General features: G+C 43.0%; 1 protein-coding gene across 2 annotated transcripts in view; it reads left to right on the forward strand.

The window, feature by feature from the left end:
* ARID1A (AT-rich interaction domain 1A) overlaps window positions 1-14039 on the forward strand; it is a 61545-nt gene that overhangs the window by 37766 nt on the left and 9740 nt on the right. For both annotated transcript variants that reach the window (XM_075047538.1, XM_075047537.1), the window contains 8 exons: window positions 4324-4564; window positions 4934-5023; window positions 5733-5900; window positions 6524-6839; window positions 8162-8307; window positions 8394-8503; window positions 10944-11153; window positions 11711-11918. In XM_075047538.1, the coding sequence (XP_074903639.1) occupies window positions 4324-4564; window positions 4934-5023; window positions 5733-5900; window positions 6524-6839; window positions 8162-8307; window positions 8394-8503; window positions 10944-11153; window positions 11711-11918 (1489 nt within the window). The remainder of the gene's footprint in view (window positions 1-4323; window positions 4565-4933; window positions 5024-5732; window positions 5901-6523; window positions 6840-8161; window positions 8308-8393; window positions 8504-10943; window positions 11154-11710; window positions 11919-14039) is intronic.

A 14039-nucleotide genomic window follows, 5' to 3' on the forward strand; every position in this document is an offset into this window, starting at 1 on the left:
TGATCTTAAGTATTTCTTGTTGTTTCATCTTTTATGTTTGTTTAACAAATGAGCTTGTATCAGATAGTGAAATGGTGGTTCCTCTTTTCATATAAAAGAAACCTTGCTGTTTCCAGCATAAACTAACTGGCTCCCTTGTGTTGGTCATGCCAGGACTTGCAACCCTTTCCCTGAGATAGATGAACTCCCCTGCCCCCTCCTTTGGGTACCAGATTGTGTGATTTCAGGCATGGTTTTGTTGTGGTGTGAAAAGAAGGTGTTAGCTGCTGAGTCCTTGTTTGTCAGCAGTACTGACAAACCCATGCTGGCATTGGTGAGGGCTGGGCAACCAATCGCAGCTGGAACAGTTATCGTTTCAGGGTCCCTGTGGGCTTCCGCTATCAGGTCACATCCCAAAATAACACTGGGCAGTATTTCAAGTGAAGAAACTCAGGCTTTGGGGCTGCAGCCAGCCTGGAGTGTGAGATTCTGTGTGAAATAGTTGGAATCCCTCCAGCGTTTTTGATCTGCATGGCAGATGAGCAATAAAATGCATAAAAAACACATTGGAAACACGTGAGGAAATTCTCCAGACCCTGACGTTTCCTTCAAGTTGGCAGAGTTACTGCTGTCAAGCCTCACCTCCTGTCTCGGCTCGATTGGCTGTGCTGGCGGGAGGATGGAAGAGGAGAGCCCTTCTCCTGGTGCTGCTGTGTCTTTCCAGGTCTCCTGATGCTCTGTGGGAGGCAAATAAAACCTCACTGGCCCTCTCCTCTTGGGCTTGATCCAGAACCCACTGACGGCAGCAGGTCTCCATTATTTCAATGAGGTTTTCTTTTTTTTAAAGGCTTCTCTGGTACGGCTGTCCTTAAAACAGTCTGTAGAGAGACTGAGAGATTTCTTTTTCCCCTAGTTTGTGGTGCACTTAAGTAAATGGGATATCAGAGCTGGAGGGTGTCCTTTAAGTTTAGTTAAAAAAAAAAACACTCTGTGCCTTGATGGTTGGCATCCTGAGAAAATAACTTGATAGGTAGAAAACAGCTCCTTACTGATCAGCTGCTTGCACTTAGGCATTCCAGTCCCTGCTTCTCTCCTTTCCCTTGCAGGAGTCTCACTTCTGAGAAACTTAGTCCTGCTGAATAACACACTTAGAAAATGCTGCTGCTGTGCTGGCAGAGTGTTTCTTTGCTGGGAGATGGCTTTATTGTTGGAATTCATAAAACTTACAGATCTTTAGTGGTGAAAGTAACTTTATGAGTTACTTGATTTTTATGGTCCTGTTTCAATTCGTGTCCTAACATCCAAGAAAGGTTGCCGTGTAATTCACTTTTAACTTATTTAAACTGATGATCTGAGAGTCTGATCCACAGTCTTATAGCTAGAAGGCCTACTTTTCCTATATGTGAGGTCTGTGATGGTATGCTAGCAATGCAGAGGGGCCCTTGCTCGCATGTCTACCCTGTATTAACCTGCTTAATTAAAACTGAATGTTTTTAAATGACTTGCAGTACTTAGGTTAAGCTTTGATGCATAGGCAAGGTCGAAGACATCAGCTTTAAAGATTGTTATCTAGTTACTTAGGAGTTAATTTTCAAACAGTTTTTAACATTGCTTCATTTTATGTCTTGCAGATATTTTCGTGCCTGGCATTACCAAGTCATACCCTCTTAGTCTGCCAAGTTTATGTATGAATATTGCTCATACCACGTAGCAGACAGTGACCCCCTCAGATCCTGGAGGCAAATGTTCTCTTTTGCCTCTTGGAGAAGCATGTCACTTACACTCCTGATAATGGAAGGAAACTTTCACATTTCACCTTGCACACTTGCTCTGTATATGTCCTTTCATGCCAGTATTTTGCCTCAGGTGTACATTTTATAATGTGTTTTTTCCTTTCTGCCTAAAAATCTCTCACCTAAGTAGCTATAGGCTCTGCCCCTCTGGTCTGAAGGTTTAACTGCTCTAAAATGCTGTACCCGCATAAGCTCATGGTGGTGAGGATTTTAAAGCTGCAAAGGGTTTTGGTCTCCATTTCAGTGATGATGAAAACAGTGTTTGGATGCATTTGGTGATTCAGACTAAAAGTACCTTAATGTGTTTAAGGGCAACACCAGTATTTCCATCCAGTTTTAGGTTGGACTGAATTGGCTTCTGGACATTCTGATCCCTTTGTTGACTTAGAGGGAGGGGAATCTATGTGTGTATCTTATACCAGTGGCTCAAGTTAGATGCAGTGAGTCCAGGAAGAGGAGTGTTTTGTTCTTGATTGTTTGTGTTGGTTGATGCTTTTTAATGCAAAATGTTGGAACTACTGTCTCTTCACTCCCACTTCAGATGGTTTCCACAGTAGGAATGTGGGTTTTGTCAAAGTTGTCCGGGGGGAAAAAAGAAAACTGAGTAGCTGCATAAAGCAGCAATGCTTTTGATGTTACAATAGGAAGGTAGTGAAAATTGCAAGAGCTCTTAGACACTATTTTTAGGCTTTTTCTGCAGTTTTTTAGCTTTCATTGGAATAAAACAAAGCTCTTTTTTTTTTTCTCAGGAAGATAATACTTCAGCAGTAAGCAAATGCACCTCTGAGACTGTCGTGCAGGAAATGATCTCTCAAACAGAAGCAGTAATGGAAGGGGAGGAAGGACGTGCTATGCACTAAGTCATCCCACCAAGTGACTGGCGTTTTCAGCTCAAATGTAGCATTTGCCAGCATTTGTTAGAATTGTTTTGATGAAATTCCACTGTTAAAATGGACAAGATTGCCTTACTGCAGCAGGCAACTGAATGTGGTGCAGCTGATGCCCAACTCTCCCCTTTGTCCTTCTGAATGTCACTGTCTATCCAACAAGTGTGATGAGGTGGCTGGGTGTCTCCCGGGTCGTTTTTTTATTCTTCTGTAACTCCAGTTTTCCACTTCCTAGGATGTGGTGATGTACTGTTCTCCAGCTTAGATGATGGGGACATGCTGTCAGAACCTTTTCACACATCACCTGGCAGACAGGTGTTACAGAGTGATAGGGCTCTTGCTTGCTTCTGAAGGCTGATAAGTTTGCAGTATCTTGTGTCTGAGGTCCTTCCGCACTGCACAGAGCTGGGAAAATGTTATCCGAACTGCTGCTAAACAAGGCATCAGCCAGTCAGTGTAAATGAGACCGGAGTGTCCAAGTTATTTATCAGTTGGCTCAGCCTTTCTGCATGGTGTTTTAAATGAGGTTGGCTCTGTTCATGCTGGTCAGCTGAATACTGTGCAGAGGGAGTTGGATCTGAAATGCCTTTAGGGCTCAGTCCAGAACACTTCAGATCCAGGGTTGATTGCTCTGAAGGACTTACAAAGGATAGGTGAAGTCCTGGTAAGCTCTGGTCTGCCGCTTCTTCACCTGCTGTGATCCTTTGAATCTCTGGCAGAGATTTTATCTAATCACTGGAATAGTTATAACTTGCCAGCTTTCTGTTCAAATGTGCCACCACTTACTCTGTCTTGGACTGTTACTTACTCATTTATTCCAGGCCAAGCCTGAGTAGCTGATGCACCTTATTATCAAACAGCTAACACAATTGTGCATGTTGGATCTGCACATCACCTTCTTGGAAGTATCCCCATTTTTCAGACTTGCCAGCTGATTTTTGGTGCTGTTGCTTTGCAGTCGCTACTGTGGCAATCGGAGGTTTCAATTTTCTTAGGCTTGTGCTTCTCTTATTCAGGGTGGATACATGCAGTAGGAAGGGTATTTTCTAGCCTTGCCTTCAGGAAAAGCTGAACTTCACAGGCTGATACTGTAACTGCTAATTTTTGCTATCTTTGAAGAAAGGGAAGTGGGAACCCTGAAGAGTATTCTACTGTTTTCTTTTAAATCTCTGTTTAGTTTGTTTTTATCCATCTCAAGTGAGTAGTTTCCCAGCTCATATGAGGTTTATGAATTAATTATGTTGAGGCAGGAGTTTTCTGTCTTTCAGAGGCTGAGCCACGTTTCTCTTCCAAGCCATGATCACATGGAGTGTCTCTTCTGTTTGCAGTTTTACCTGTATTGTTGATGCATTCTTTAATTTCTTGCCTCTAAACTGAATTAAAAGAAGCAAGTAGGAGAATTAGCTAGTTGTTTGGACCATCAGGAAGCATTCAGCAAACCAGCTAGGGAACTCTTGGGTTCAGAGACAGGCAGCAGGATAAGACACATTTGGCAGTTACCTCAGTCTGCAGCAGCCTTCATTACTGACAACAGCATGAACAGAGTTCATTGATTTCTATTTGTAGTATGCCTAAGGGAGAAATGCACTCTTTCTTAGTGGTATGTGAGAGAACAGTCCCATGTCTTTTTATTTTTGCCTGATCTGTTTCTCTGTGTATTGCAGGACCTGTCTGGTTCAATAGATGATCTACCCATGGGTACAGAAGGAGCCCTGAGTCCTGGAGTAAGCACATCAGGGATTTCCAGCAGTCAAGGAGAGCAGAGTAACCCAGCTCAGTCTCCTTTCTCTCCACATACCTCTCCTCACCTGCCAGGCATCAGAGGACCCTCCCCATCCCCAGTTGGATCTCCAGCTAGTGTTGCTCAGTCCCGCTCTGGTCCACTTTCACCTGCTGCAGTACCAGGTAACACTACTCATGTGTTGATCTTTTGGTGGGGCTCCTTCATGCAGCTGGAGAGTGAATTAACATGGCCGGTGGGGAGGAATTGGCCAGTGTCAGTAGTATGTGGTTATTGAGGTCCTGTGATCTCATTTGTTTGCTTTAAAATGTCTGTAACTTTTAAAGGATGCAGTAAGATGGGTGGGATGGTTGGTAAACCAGCAGTGTCATTTTGCTGGGTTAATGTGACTGATCTTGCTCTTGTTTTTCTTCACTGTGGCTAACGTGCTCTTCTCCCGAAGTTGTTTGTAGTTCTGGTATTTAATACTCTTGCATCCTGGGTTTTGTGGTGTGCAATTTTTGTAATTAACCACTCTCCTTTTTGCGGTGTAGGCAATCAGATGCCACCCCGACCGCCCAGTGGCCAGTCAGACAGTATCATGCATCCTTCCATGAACCAGTCAAGCATAGCGCAAGATCGAGGTGTGTGACATGAGTTAAAAGATGTAATTGTAAAGCTAGATGTGTGACTAAAAATTACCTGGCCTGATGGCATGGATTCTATGGTGAGATAGCATTTAAAAGCTGCCCCAAGTTTATAAGTTGCAAGCGTTTAGGCACCTTGTAGTAAATTCAACTGTTACTGGTTGTTCAGCCTCTTCATGTTCCATCCAAGCTAGTAGTTTGGCTTGTAAGATGTTTTCTGTGGCTTTTGACACACTTTTCTGTGAACAGTGCTTGTCCAAGGTCCAGGTCCTTAAGCTCAAAATGAGGGGTGCTCGCAACAATATTGTGTGCCTTTTCCCCCTAAGAAAATAAGGTTAATGTGGGGAAAAATGTGTGTAAAATTTCAGCTCTCATGGATGAAGGTATATAGTTGTCACCCTGAGAAAACAAACAAGCAAACAAAAAACCAACAACAAGAAGCCCCTAGGATTTGCAGAGTTGTACTGTCTACTCCTGTGACACTAAGTTGGTTTTTTTCTGGTTAAAACAGGAAATTGGATCTGTTATCTTAGCAGATAACACTGGCTCCTTAATAGCAACCACTGTAAAAATCTGTCTAGGCTGTTGCTGAAAGGATTTTGTTAGTGGGTCCCAGGGGTTGCTGTTACCTAACAACATGTGTGTCCAGTGGCACCTCTGGATACTTTGCACTAATAATTGTCTGCTCCATTCACTGGGTGACCAGGTTACATGCAGAGGAATCCTCAGATGCCCCAGTACAGCTCACCCCAGCCCGGCTCAGCCTTATCTCCCCGTCAGTCTTCTGGAGGACAGATGCACGCTGGAATGGGGCCATACCAGCAGAACTCCATGGGAAGCTATGGACCGCAGGGTGGGCAGTATGGACCTCAAGGTGAGGCACAGTCAGCTCCTCCAGGTGGGAACTGAGCTGAGCAAATACAAAAGGCCTCTCTCGACTGTAACATCTTGTCTTTGATAAACTGTTTTTCTTTGTCCCCTCTGAATATGTGGGTAATACAAAACAGTGTGCTCCTTATGAGCTGGAAGGAACTGTACTTTGTTCATGTTGAGATCAATGAAATACTTTGCTTTTGGGGCTTGTTGTACTTCTAAATGTAGGATCCCTCCTCCTCGTTTAAAAAGGTGTAGGTTGTGCATCCAGTGTAATAGAGAAGAAGGGCCAGTTCTCTTTGGAGAGGAAGAAAATTGAGTGTTGTGTGTTTTGGAAAGGGTTAAGTGAGTTTTTTACATCCTGTCCTGGACCCTTTAGCTCACTCTGCTTGGTTGAGGTTTGGGAGAGTTTCAGGCAGCTTTTGAATCGATGTTGTTACTTGGCTATGTCAAAACACATTTTATGTGGCTTATATCCAAGTACTTTGACTTTTTGTTGAGGTGTTAACACTCCCCCTCATCTCTGTTAGTGATCTTTAAATATTTGCTGATAGAAGATTTTTATGGTGATTCATAAACTAACTAGTTGAATGATGTTGTCTTCCCCTCTTTTTATCTCCTTAGGAGGTTATCCCAGGCAGCCAAACTACAATGCTATGTCCAATGCCAACTACCCCAGTCCAGGAATGGGAGGAAGCATGAACCCCATGGGAGCAGGGAGCCAGATGCATGGGCAAACTGGTGTGCCACCGTACAGCGGGCTTCCTCCAGGGAGGATGAGCCATGCAACCATGGGGAACAGACCTTATGGACCTAACATGGCGAATATGCCACCTCAGGTGGGGACAGGCATGTGCCCCCCACCAGGTGGCATGAATCGCAAAGCACAAGAAGCGGCTGCTGCCGCGATGCATGCTGCTGCCAACTCCATCCAGAACAGGTAAGAAATGAGATTGCCCCTGGTCTCTGTTAAAGTCCCTTCTCTATGTCAGATATATGTTTCAGAGCTGTGGATGGGATAACCCAAATTTCAGGTAATACTGAACATACACTACCTTGAAGGTTTGCCCTTCTTGGAGATTTTTTTAATCAATCTTAAGTGTTAAAAAAGGAAGAGCATAAAGCTTGGATGAGCACTGTGTTGGAATACATCATTAATGACGTGCTTAGGGAATTTTTAATATTCATAGGTGAAATATATTTAACTCTGAGATCCCTTCAGTTGTTTTCCCTTTCTGGTTGTCTTTGTTACATGAGTGGCTTAAAAGATGCTGCGTGTGTGGTAAAACCCATAAATCTAGCAGACAGCCATCCAGCTGCATTTGTCTGAACCAAGGCATTACTTGTCCAGTGTAATGAACTTCTTCCTTTTAGGGCCTTGATGAGCAACTGTGGGAAAGGGAGCTGGAATTCAGCACTGAACTTTGCAACTATTTTCTGTGATGGTGGTTTTTTGGTGTTGTTTTTTTTTTTTTTTAATTTTTTTTTTTTATTATTATTGCACATTTCAGAGTAGGTGTATGTGGCCTACCAGAATGCCAGGAGAGCCATGAACCTGCTTATAAATTGGGTTCCCCCAGTAAAACTGTTAGATATATTTGTTGTCTGACTGGCCATTGTGCTCCTCTCCTTATGCTGACTTAAGGACTGCTTCTGCAATCTACTGTCTGATGTTACCTATGACTGCCAAAAGGCCAAGTTCCCAAATGCCAATAAAGGCATCAAAGCCTGTCCCTTTGAGTAACAAGTTTGAGCAACAGTTGTGTATGAGGTTTTCTGATACAGGTAAAATAATGTAGCTTGTATGGGTAACACAAAGGAAAGAAAGAAAGAAAAATCATTAAATGTGGCTGGAGCACTACACTGTTCATCTATACAAATAATGGATTCTCACTTAAATGCACAGGGCTGCATTATTTGCATATCTGTTCTTCCTTGTAAAGGCAACTTAACAACTGAATTGAAGTTCAGTTTGGGGATGTAGTAGAACAAGATTAAGGATGAAAATGTTCAGAACTGAAGTCCCTCTTTTAAAATGGTTTGCATCCCCTTTTCTTTTGAGAATGAGACTTAGGCTCTAGGGTTGCTAAGCTTTAAAACAGCACCTGATCTTTGGTCTTTTACTGGAAGATTGAGCTGGAGAAAGTCACTTCTCCACTTCCTTTGTAGAAGGTTTCTTTTAGCAAACCTGCTTCCTTGGAAGACAAGATCTTAATGCTTAGTATTTGGAGTAAGTGTCTGTTTCTTCCTTGCCTTCTCTAGGCCTCCTGGTTATCCCAACATGAATCAAGGGGGAATGATGGGCACTGGACCTCCTTATGGACAGGGAATTAACAGCATGGCTGGCATGATAAACCCCCAGGGCCCACCCTATCCGATGGGTGGGAATATGGCTAACAACTCTGCAGGTAAGCCAGTGCTGACCATTAGGCATTTCCTTGATTTCATTGTACTGGATGGAGGATCAGTGTTAAAGATTGTTTTAACTTCCTAGGGATGGCAGCAAGCCCTGAAATGATGGGTCTTGGGGACGTCAAATTAACACCTGCAACTAAAATGAACAATAAGGCAGATGGGACGCCAAAAGCAGAATCCAAGTCAAAGGTAAAATGTTTTGGTTTTTGTTTTTAATGACTCCAATTCTCTTCAGCATGCAGGGAAATAAAATCATTGCATGTTAACTTCGAGTGAACAGTGCATCTGTCTAGTAGTGAGCGTGGTTCCTGAGAGAAAGCTATTTTGATCCATCCTCCTCACCCTGAACAGACTTCTCGTTAGTATGGTTGTCCTTGTAGTAGTATGTGATCTGACTGCTACTTGTGACCACGGTTCTAACTCACAAGTGTGCCGAGTGAGTGGGATATCCTCTTTTGGGATGCGTTATGTTTTGGAGCGTAATTAAAGACATAAGTGTCTCGAAACGTGTGTGTCTGTGTTTTAGAGTAGGTTCTGGCTATATTTGCAATAAACCACTAAATACCCACATATGTTAATAATAGTATTCTTGCGGAGCCTGAACTGTGCCATCCCCTACAGAGACCCTCTAGCCCTCAGTAAGGCCAGGAAAGGGACTCTTCCATTAGAATTCACATGTCCTCCCCTGTTTAAGCCTTTATCTAAAATTTCTAACAGATGCCTGGCACACCTTATTTGTATATTCTCGTTTCAAATGTGGGCTAGTCTTGCCTTTATTAACTGGGGACAAGGTACCTGAACAGATGTGCCTTTTGGATTGGCTTTATCCAAGTCCCCAGATCCTACAAATAGCTGATTAGACTGTTGCTTGAATCAGAAGTGTAAAGGTAAAGACCATGTAGTTGAAGTGCTTAGTGTAAGGAGATTCAATGTGAATTATGCTTGATGTGTCCAGCCCTGGCTGTGCTTGAACTGTGGCAGTGGTTCCAAGAGGTTCTCCAGGATTTATCAGGAAAATTCAAACAATTGAGGGTTTTACTGCTGGGATTCATAAACTGTTCAGAAATGAAGGGGAGCATTTCCCAGTCCTTTGGGACCAATCAATTTCACTTGAAAAACAACTTAATATTAGGAAATATCACTTGCCACAGTGAAACTGCCAAAAGAAGTGTGAACAAACCTGAGTTTGTTTCTGGTGTAGACTTGGAGCTAGTTACTTACCACCTCTCAGCTGGGAGGTGGTACACTAAAGTGTTACTGTTGTTTCACAAACAAACTAATCCTGTGTTAAAGCCAGAAGAGGGAGGCAAACAAGTTCTTCAGGGACTGTTTTTCTTTGCATTACTGCTACCAGTTTCAAAAGAACCACCAAAAAAACAGTTTCTGAGCCTGTAGTCTCCTCTTTTGCTACTTGAAAGAAAATAAAAGCTCTGCAAGTTTGATACCTGTACCACCAGCAGTCTCTGGGAAGATTCAGAAGATCTCTCAGTGCTGCTCATGTGTTCTGGCACCTGCCTTTCTATTTATGACGAACAAGGACTTAAATAGTCTTGGGCTAGTAGATGCCAGAAGCTACAAATAGGGTTGTTCTGTCCTCCTGGTCTGTGCTGTTCAAGGATTATCTTGTGTTAATGAATATACTCAGTCTTGGGTGTAGGGGTTCATCTACAACATCATCAGATTTGAAGTTCACTTCTACCTTGGAAGTTCATTTTTAAGTAAGCATTTGGAATGCCAAAACCATTTCTGCCTTTACTCCAAGTATGTGTGATCCAGGTGGTGAAAGACAAAATAACATGCTTAGGCACTACTTCAGAAGACTTGGGGGAGGCAAGGCAAGATGCAGGTCCGCAGGTTTTACCTCTAAATAGACCCTCGGACAATTCAGTGAATCAGATGTGTAGGAACTAGTGTGATACTCATACTTCGTAACTGAAAGCTTGTATTTGAAATTGCTGTGATGCCTTTCCACATCAGTCTTCCTGGGTCCCGATATGCCAGTGATAGCAAACCAGTATGGGAGCTTATGTCGTATCTAGGTAGCAGGAGATTTCTGCACTTCTGTCAGTCAGTAGGCAAAAGTAGAGAGATGGTCTTTGTGGGGGACCCCTCGCACACATTCGTCAAACAGGTGCCTCTAATCTTTATTTTTCTTTGAGGCATGTTTATTTTTATTCCTTGGCAGTGTTTAGTGACAGTTTAATCTGGCATCTACGACTTGGGTAAGAGAAGAGACTAACTTGCAGTAGCCACGGGGAATCTCATTTGCAGTTGAATTAAGTGTTTTCTCATATATTTAGCAAACAAGCCCACAAAGGATGTCTTAAAGAGATGGCTCTCTGCAAAGTCTCTTTGAGGTTTGTTTGGTTTCTGTAGCATTCCTGAAACCCTTCACTTTTTAAAAATACATACTCTATGAATTCCCTGAGTAGCGACTGGTTTTGTGATACCTTTGTCAGATAATACTTGCCTGATGTTGATCTGAGACTAGTGTAGGTCTAATATAAAGATTTTCTCAATATAACAGCAGAACTTTGAATTCTTATCTGACTGCTTTTTTGAAACCATCTCAGACGTGAACTAGCTGCTTTTGTGCTGCTCAGTCCTGATATCTCTTTGCTTCTCCTAGAAGTCCAGTTCCTCTACTACAACCAATGAGAAGATCACCAAACTCTATGAGCTGGGTGGTGAGCCTGAGAGGAAGATCTGGGTAGATCGTTACCTGGCCTTTACTGAAGAGAAGGCCATGGGCATGACAAATCTCCCAGCAGTAGGCAGGAAACCCTTGGACCTTTACCGGCTCTACATCTCAGTGAAAGAGATTGGAGGATTGACTCAGGTGAGCGTCCAGCAGCCAGTGTGGTGACTGGGTATTTGTATTCAGAGCTGCCTACTGTCTGGCAGTTGCAAGCCAATGGGCGACACAATTTAAAGTCAGCTTTGTAGCTAGATGTAAACCATGACTTTCCATTTAGCTCTGTTTATTTTCTTTTTATTTTTTTAAATAACGCTTATAAGACCCAGCATCCTTTAAGTGACCCAAATGTCTGCTCTCCTGTTGTCTGGCTGAGAACAGTCTGTAGTGAGATTCAATTCAGGTGCTTTTTTTTCCATGTTTTGTCCAGTTCAAAGATTGGTGACACTGTCTTTGTCTTTGCATCTGGCTGTCAACTGACCTCGTGACTAACTTGATTTGCAATCTGTCCCTGTTTCAAAAGTTTTTTGTAGGTGGGGAAGAGGGTTTACTAGTTTTGGGTTCTGAACACAACTGTATCTGCTCTGCTTAGCCCTTACTGCATCCTTTGTGTTAGCTGGGAAGTGTTGATTTCTCCCCAGAAAATTTGTTGGAGAAGTAGCTGGGATTTTGAGTTTAGAGCCTCTTCTTTGTTTGTGCAGGTCAACAAAAACAAGAAATGGCGCGAGTTAGCCACAAATCTCAATGTGGGCACATCCAGCAGTGCAGCTAGTTCTTTGAAGAAGCAGTACATCCAGTGTCTCTATGCCTTTGAGTGCAAGATTGAGCGAGGTGAAGACCCCCCTCCAGATATCTTTGCAGCTGCTGATTCAAAGAAGTCTCAGACTAAGATACAGCCTCCATCTCCAGGTGAGTTTAGACACTGGTTTAAGGTGTGCAATGAATGTTTGAACCAGAGGATCTCTGGTACTGTATGCCCGACTCCATGTGCTGTGGGCCAGACTGGTTCCAAACTTCCACAAAGCCCCCATGTCTGTTTCTAATTAGATGTTCTCTGGTTGTGTAGATTAAATACTTTTGTAATGGGGGAGTGAATGGTACTGGGAATAAGTCAAGTCGCTTGAGGTAGTTCAGTTTTTGTGTGTTCCACCTCTGTAGTAAGTTTAAGAAAAAGGAAAACATAAAAATACATACATACCTATATACACATACCTCTATGTTTACTAGTACGTCACTGCCTTATGAGAATCTGGTGGGGAGAGAAGTCTTGAGTTACCCCTACAAGGTGATCTCTGCACTTCTAACAGCAGCCCTTGTTGTTACTGCTGAGCTTTGGGAACTTGCTGGAAGAGTTGTGCTTGTTTTGACTATGCAAGTGCTACCTTCTGGGATTAAGTGCTTGATGTGGGTGTGCACTCATCTTCTCATGAGTTAGTTCTTTCTGTCTTCAGCAGGAGTCAGTGAGGACTTTCTGAGGCTTTGTGGACAGAGAGCATTGTAAGCCTATTACAAGTTGGATGCTCTAGAAATCAAGCCCTTTAAAATGAACTTCTACTGTTGTTTCAAATTTGATGAGGTGGTCCAGTTTCTGAATATTTAAGCAGTGTTCAATTCAGATTTGTTTAACATCAAAAAAAAAAAGAGAAGAAAAAAGGAGAAAACATCCAGGCTAGCAGTGCATGCTGTACTCTTTCGTCTTCGGAAAGTCTGATCATTTCTGTCTCATTTGCATTGAGTTCATTGCTTGAATTGCTGCTGAACTTGCCAACCCTTTCAGCTTCAGTTTTCCAGTTTGTCTTATATAAGTAAAACCTTCAGATGCTCTTTCTGGTCAGAAGCCCGTTCTTGTAGGTGAAATAAAAACTTTGTCTGCTTTGATGTTCCTGTAATGTTTGCAAAAAAAGCCTTTTTGGTTGTGAAACCTGGCATCATCTTTGTCTCACTCCTGAGGAGTGGAATAATGAACCCTTTTTAGATTGTACTGCAGTTGTGTCTCAGCCCTGCTAAGCCCTTGATCGACAGTATGCTTGTCTGAATATTCTGTTGGCAACTACATTTATCTATCTTCTCAGTTACAGAGTGTTGTTTTTTTTAAGAACTAAATCATGTCTTTTCACTAGTCAGGAAACCTGTCCCAGTGTAGCTTCAACCTTGGTGTATTCTGCAAGATAAAGCTTTGTGTCATTAGACTAAACTTCTGACTAAAGTGGTGTCTGAGTTCCACTTAAACTAGACCACAAATCCATCCCCACTTTCTTTCCAAAACCTCTTTCTTGCCCCCCTGAGACACTAGGCAGTGGAACAAAGATGTTAAGAGCATTTGGAGTTTATTTGGAGAGGGCTGAGACTTTTAGGAAGGCACTGAAAACTTTTTGTAGCACTAGATGCCTGTCAGAATGGATTAGATGGTGCACCAATTTTTATGTTGTTTTAGCTGATGTGGTGCTATGTGAAGGTCGTGAGTCTGCCTTCTGGGCTGTGGTACAGGTGATCTCTTGCCTCAGCACATCAGTGGGAGGAATTTGCGGGGCTGCTATTCCAAACTCTGCACATTTGTGCAGCTCTGTTGACTTAGTCCACAGGTTTGATTCCTGCTATGTGAGGACTGTGCTGTATTTTCTATTTAAACTATTCTCTCTACTTGTCTTGCTCCAGACTCCTGCAACTAGGAATATGCAGAGGCAGCAGTGAAGCATGGTTGGTTGCTCTGATCCTTTTAAGCTGTATCACTCAGCATGTTCATGCTTCTCTTTCGCTTTGCTTTTCTTCCTCTCTCTTGCTCCCCTGGATCGGCAGGAACTGAGGGTGCAGGGCATGACACAAATAGCTCTCCCAACCCCAGCTCCAGGCTTAAGAGCCCTAAAGGAGCATTGAGTCCCAGTGGGCACTACTGTTCCAGAGGCTTGCTGAGGCCCGCTGAAGCAGCGTCCTCCAGACTTGCACACACAGAGGTCTGTCTCCCAGCAAAGCACCCTTACGGAGAATAACTTCCCTGTTTGAAAGGCAAGTGGACAACAGTGGGGCATTTTG

The sequence above is a fragment of the Buteo buteo genome, chromosome 16, assembly GCF_964188355.1.
Source record: "Buteo buteo chromosome 16, bButBut1.hap1.1, whole genome shotgun sequence".
Taxonomy (NCBI): Eukaryota; Metazoa; Chordata; class Aves; order Accipitriformes; family Accipitridae; genus Buteo; species Buteo buteo.